Here is a 6,750-nt window from a genome sequence, read left to right as displayed (position 1 = left end):
TCTGTTATGAAGGGTGCAGAGTCTACCTATTAAGCAAGAGTTAGGATTTCAAGAGCTACAGGTGGGGAGGAGTGGGGGCTGAGCAATCCTCGAGAACAGAGCCCATAGCAAAGAGCCTGGCCCCCTTGATGTGTGGGGATGGGCTGACTGCAACCCGAGACTGGCCTAAAAATAACACCCTGCCTGGCAGAGAAATGACCTTCTGGGACTTTGTCCGGCTGGGTGGGCAGGCACCTGGAGCAGCGTCACTGCCCCCTGGCAGGTACCCAGCAGCTGGGGGTCACACACAGAGAGGGTGAACATCAAGCCAGGGGAACGGCTGCTGCTGGGGGGCTTTGCTGGCCTCCGGGTGGCTGGTGGGATCCCGGAGCCTCAGGCGAGGGGCTGTGATGGAACAGGACAGCAACTGAAGACTCTCGAAAGGCCACCGAGTGACCAGGCCCCAAGCCATGCAGAAATCTCAGGGGCAGAACACCCTCAGCCGGGCCACAGAAGAGGCTGGGGGGACAGGACGGGGCCTGGGAAGAGCCCCCCCCAGCCCTGCCATCCCTCCAAAGAGAGCCAAAGTCGCAGCAGAGCAGGAGGGCCCTGCAGCCCCGGTCTTCCTGCAGGAGCTGAAGGACATGGCCATCAGCCTCGGCCAAAACATCCTGCTGAGGGTGGTCGTGACCGGCAGCCCCCAGCCGCACCTGAGCTGGTACAAAGAGAAAGAACCTGTCGCCCCCACCAAAGACAAGGAAGAGGAGGAGGAGGAGGAGGAGTACGGCAGCCTCCGGATCCAGTGCAGCAAAGCGGCTGACGCAGGAGTCTACAGCTGCGTGGCCAAGAACGAGCATGGCGAAGCTGTCACCTGTGCCACTGTGAGGATTACAGGCATGGAAGGTATGGACAGGGTGGGGCACAGGGCTGGTCATTGGGGGGGGCAGCAGTGGGCAAATGATGTGCTCTGCAAAGAGCACCCTCTGCACCGGCCATTCGCCACAAGGTTCCCAAGAAGATCCATAGCTGCTATTGAACTGGGTGGCCCCAGCTCCAGATCGATCATGTCTGATTGGTGCTTTGCTGGGCTCACTAAGAGCTAGAGTGCCACTCTGGACGGGAGCCGCAGCCCGGGAAGTTGTGAAGTAACTGCAGGATGCCACTGGCCGCATAGCAGCCTTCAGCCCATCTGGGATCAGAGGAGACGGCTGCCACGTCACAGGACGCTGGTTCCCAGGCAGGCTTGCTTCACATGCACACACACACACACACACACACAGAGACCAGCCCGTTCTTTTTTAGAAACCTTTCACTGACATATAGAGCAGCTTTCTCCCATGAGTAAGGCACAGTGTAGGTGAAACTGGGGCTTTCACAGAGGATGTTGAACACTTGTTATCGCCTACAGATTTGGTGCAAGGAATATGGGTTTTTTGCTTGCACAGAACTGCAGAGAGGGGCTGAGTATTTTTTTTAATTGTAAACCACCCTGAGCCATTTTGGAAGGGCAGTATATAAATTAAATAAATACATAAATATTGTAATATTAGCACTTAATCTGCATCAAGGCTTAGCTCCAGAACCTGTGAACCACCCCCAGTACGTATTTTTCCCAATTCCAGGGAGTGAATTAAGTATCAAGAGTGCCTCTGAGCATGTGCAGAGTGACATCCCCTTCTCACCCAGTTAGTAAAGCCATCTCGCACATGTTCCCAGTAAAAGACTTCCAAGCAGGCCTGAAACCCAGGGTTAGAAAGTGGGTGCTGTTGATACTGCAGAAAGCAGACTTGAACCTTTGTAAACTCTCCGTTCAGGAGTTGGTTAGATACTATAGATACTACAGCTCTTGAGGGTCTGTTAAACATCTAGACATCTAAGACAAGAGGTTAAAGTGTGTGGCACAGATTGTACTAAATACTATGCTTTTCCTGCAACACAAGCTCAGCAGAGCAAGAGCACCAGCCAGGCAGCAGGGCACATCCTCCCTGCACCCTCCATGTGAACACAGCAATCCTTCACATCTAGGAGATGAGTCCTTTCAGGAAATTAAAATGCCTCACGCTCCCCTACACACTACCATGTGGGTGGCTTCTTGGTATGTCATCTGAATTGCTGTCCCACACACACCTGCACAGACTTCAACATGATCAGTGGTTCTGCTCTTACGCTGAGTGCATTCCGGAGACTGCTTATAACGAAGGTCTCCTTTACTCTACACTGCTCATCACTGATTTTCATCATAGATTGGGGGTTAAGATGGGCCCATTGGTAAGGTGGAAGCAGAGACACAGCAGGGCATCACATAGGTTAGAATTGTCTTATAGGGTGGAGCTGAGACCTCTCATTTTTCAAGATGGACGCTGCTCAGATTTAGAGTGAATGTTTATTTTTTAATTTCATTTTAATATATTACATCCTGCCTTTCCTGGGCGCTTTCCAGGCTAGCTGCTCATTAGCAGCAAAATGCCTCCGTTTGGGCAAGTTGCATTCAGAACGTAAACAGCAGGGGGAGCAGTATCGCAGCAACTAACAACCCCCAAAACCAGCAGCTTTTTCACGCCGGATATACAATGTCCTTGCTCTATATCGCAGTGATTAAATTCACAACAAGGCACTGGAAATGTGAACGGCACTCTGCTGTCTGCGTAGGAACTGCGGTTGTGGAAGCACACTTCCGAGATTTGCCCTGACCCCGTTGTAGGGTCTAGTCTGGAAAGGGCCCTGCCAATGGGTGACAACAAGGTGGCTGACAATGATATATATTTACAAAAGCAGTGTTAAGGTGACTGGATTCAGACTCAGAGAGGAGCTCTTGTTCCTTTTAAGAGATGCATAAAAGATTTTTGCTGTTGTCAAGGATGGCTGCACACTTTCACTTTGCTTCAGAGGAAGCGTATCTGGTGAAATTTACCCTCTTCAAGGTAGCAGCGTTTTCAGGCTCTGGACTAGCAATCCCCGCTCCCACCCAAGGGAAAATCCCACATGTGTGTTACAGATGCTTTAGCCACCTTGGATTTGTGTTCCAGCATGGTCCTAACAACCAGAGAACCACATGGCAGCTGTTAGCTGAGAATGGCACTGACTTGCATCCATTTTGTCAAGGAAGTGGAGGTGATATCCAGGACTGATCCAAATACTGCTGGGCTAGAAGACCATCCTGGCCATAACAGCATTTGTCAATGTCATTTCTAACAATTATTATTATATCTAACTTTTAATGCCAGGCGCAGAGCATCTATGCCTCTAGTTCTCCCCCCTCCTTCCCCCTCTCTCTTGGTTTCCCCCTTTTTTACCCCCACTGCCATTTTCTTCTCCACCCGCTGCCGCCGCCATTTTCTTCCTCCACCTGCCCGCCTCCCGCCACCACCATTTTCTTCCCCCGCCCACCTGCAAGCCTGTCCGCCGGTGCCACCACTTGCCTCTCCCCCTGCCAACAGCTCACTCTTGAACTCTCGCGAGAGCTGTCATGCATGGGATTAGCGACATGTACGCCTTAGAGAAATAGATACTAGCCGACCCCACACAGAGCATCTGTGCGCTCTTTGGGGCCGGCAGTTACCTCTCCCCCCACTTCTGCCCCCGTCTCTGCTTCTGGGTCTAGCCACCTCTCCTCCCCACTGCTATTTCTGTCCCCCCCTTTCTTTCCCTCCTCCTGGGCCTTGCCTCTGTGGCCGGACCAGGCCTGCCACCTCTGGCCTCCACGGCTGGGCTGCCACCATGGCAACCAATCCTCCTGGGTGCGCCTCAGCCAATCAGGAGCGTCCACTACCGAGCCAATCAGCTGGGCTCTGGGACGTACATTCCAAGGCATGCACACCCAGGAGAATTAACATAATAGATAGATATAGATATAGATATAGATATAGATATAGATATAGATATAGATATAGATATAGATATAGAGACTGTCTGCAGGAGAGCCTTGTAAGTCCACCCCTTGTGCCATGTTAAGTGTCTCCAGAGGAAGCTCCCCAGTCAGGCTACAACTCCCATCATCCTCAGCCACAATGGCCACCATTTTGTGGGATGATGGGATTTGTAGTCTAACAGCATCTGGCGACCCCAGGTTGAGAATCCCTGTCCTAGCCCACTCTCAGAGCCTTTGCAGATATTGACAGAGAAATAGAAGAGCTGCCTGCTCTCTTGGATCAGGAGGGTGCCCTCTTGAATTCATAACAGCAGGGATCAAAACATGTGCTCTTATATTGCTGCTCTTCCTTAATGGGCTCAAGTGTATAAAATGTAGTGTGACTTGGTTATTTCATGAATGGCCTGGTTATATTTTAAAATGTTGTTGGTGGTGTTTTGTTTTTGTTTTTAAATGGGTTTTAATGTTTAACTGATTTTAAGGTTTAAAATGTGATTTTTATGGAGTTTTAGTGTATTTTAACTTTTGTAAACTGCCCTGGGATGTCTTATGAACACACAAACAAACAAACAAACAAACAAACAAAAACTGCATATGTTCAAATCCTTAGGATTTCATAATTAGAACTATAAAAGTTATAAAAGTCTGGGAAGATTCTGCCTAAGCCTGTGACAGCCAAATGGCAAATGACATGTTCCATAAATGGGCCTGGAGTTCTGGTTCCACAAATACCAGCTCCTGTTAGGGACAGAGCAGTAGAGACTTGTTTTAACAAGCATTAACCAGAGCTGTGTTTCCTGCAGGCTAGCCATTCATCAGGTCCAGCCTCAAAGGCAGGATGCCTCTGAGTACCAGTTGCAAGGGAGTAACAACAGGAGAGGGGGCATGCCCTCACCTCCTGCCTGTAGGCTTCCAGCAACATCTAGTGGGCCACTGTGCGAAACAGGATGCTGGACTAGATGGGCCTTGGGCCTGATCCTGCAGGGCTGTTCTTATGTGCTTATGTAGGTGGAGCTGTGTGGGCTGGTCAAAAACACACCTGCCAAAATGTCCCTCTTTTCCCATTCAGGTGAATAGGGACATGTTGGCCAGCATGTGATTACCTCTATTTGATGACTGGCCCGCCTGTGGGTAGCACAGCTCTAGTGAAGGGCATGGTGAGATGAGAGGCGTAATGGGAGCTGCAGGAGAACCAGAGGCAGCTGTGTCTCATTTGACACCCTCTGGCTCCTTAAGGCAAGCTGACACTGTCACAGAGTCATTTACCCGGGTGAGACCGTTCTTTTCCTGTGGCCAAATAATGTGTGTCCCTCTCCCAAGCATACACCTCATGTAATAGGATGTCAGCACATGGCTGCAATCCACATGGAGGCCGACTCTGCGCCATCTTGCTCCCCACCCTTTGAGAGAGAAGACTCCTGTGAATTAGATCTCTACACATGCAGGCCTCTGCATGGTGGGTCCATGTCATATAACGTTAAATTATGCACATCGTGTGAGGTGTGGGGGAGATCAAACTCTTTCTTTCATCACAGGAAGAAGATTGTGGGCTGGGTAAACATATGCACCCAACCCACAGAGTTGCTGCAGTGCTGGCTTCCAATAATATGTTTAAAGTTGTGCTGTTGAGTCAGTGTTGACTCCTGGCAACCACAGAGTCCTGTGGTTGTCTTTGGTAGAATACAGGAGGGGTTGACCATTGCCCTCCCCCACCCCTGCAGTATGAGATGATGCCTTTCAGCATCTCCCTATATTGTCCCACCCTCACCAAAGCTCATGACACAACAAACCATTTGTCTCTATGGTGCCATCCTGGTTTTCCTGCTACAGAGTCCAAGAAGCTTTCTGGTTGTAGTGAGAGGCTGCACAAAAAACCGCTTTGCACATTTCCTCCATAAAGTCAGGAAACAAAGCTGTGCTGAGAGAATGGACACAGTAGTCCCTTACTGGGAGCAGAGGTAGACTGGACAGGGCAGTCATATAGCCCTGGTATGCCAAGTAAGACTGTCAAGTCTCACAGCACCCAGGTCGTTGACTCGTTTCCTGTCCCCTTTTCGTCTGAGGTCTGTTCAGCCTCCGAGGTTATAAAGAGCAGCACCTCTATGGAGGCTGGGCTCATTCACAGAAGCTCCCAGTGATGCTCCTTCACCCACTCACAGAGCTCCTGCCAGCCTGAACTCTCATCAGTACACTGCCTAGAGGTTTTTATGCTAAGCAATTCAATCAACAAATAATCAGTGAGGCGAGTCTCATGATCGGTGAGACTCACTCAGAGCGGGTTTGCAGGGAGAGTGGGCTTAGCCAGCTCTCCCAGAAGACGACCGGAGCGGAAGCCCTGAGTGGCTGGATCAGCCTCTTACACGACTGCCGGCTACATCACGGAGCTGGGTGTGTGTGCTTGGGAGTTCAGGGGCCGTGTGGCCCCCAGAAGTTCCAGCATGCTCTGCGCAAGCACACAGAGCATGCTGGAGAGACCCCCGAGCAGGGACGCCGCTTTCTAGCCTCCCAGTCGGTTTCTCCTCATGAGTTGCCGTGGCATGGAGCCACGCTGCAGCAACACATAGTTTTTATTTTATTTATTTATTTTTACATCCCGCTCTTCCTCCAAGGAGCCCAGAGCGGTGTACTACATACTTAAGTTACTCCTCACAACAACCCTGTGAAGTAGGTTAGGCTGAGAGAGAAGTGACTGGCCCAGAGTCACCCAGCAAGTATCATGGCTGGATGGGGATTTGAACTCGGGTCTCCCCGATCCTAGTCCAGCACTCTAACCGGGAACCCCAGTTAGCAGAGCGCTCGCTCCGCTAACCTGGGCTAAGGGGAGGGCTTTGCAAGCGGGTTACCCACTTTGAGGCAACCGGGCTCACCTGTGAGCCCAGCGGTTCTCTTGTTCTGCTAAAATC

General features: G+C 50.8%; 1 protein-coding gene across 2 annotated transcripts in view; it reads left to right on the top strand.

The window, feature by feature from the left end:
• The first annotated feature begins 280 nt into the window (after positions 1-280).
• Positions 281-6,750, top strand: part of SPEG (striated muscle enriched protein kinase) — a 164,949-nt gene continuing 158,479 nt past the window's right edge. For both annotated transcript variants that reach the window (XM_053284322.1, XM_053283565.1), the window contains exon 1: positions 281-882. In XM_053284322.1, coding sequence (XP_053140297.1) covers positions 450-882 — 433 coding nt within the window. In that variant the 5' untranslated portion in view covers positions 281-449. The remainder of the gene's footprint in view (positions 883-6,750) is intronic.

The sequence above is a fragment of the Hemicordylus capensis genome, chromosome 1, assembly GCF_027244095.1.
Source record: "Hemicordylus capensis ecotype Gifberg chromosome 1, rHemCap1.1.pri, whole genome shotgun sequence".
NCBI classification, from domain to species: domain Eukaryota; kingdom Metazoa; phylum Chordata; class Lepidosauria; order Squamata; family Cordylidae; genus Hemicordylus; species Hemicordylus capensis.
Note: the sequence above shows the minus strand (reverse complement) of the source record. Positions and strands in the feature narration are given on the sequence as shown.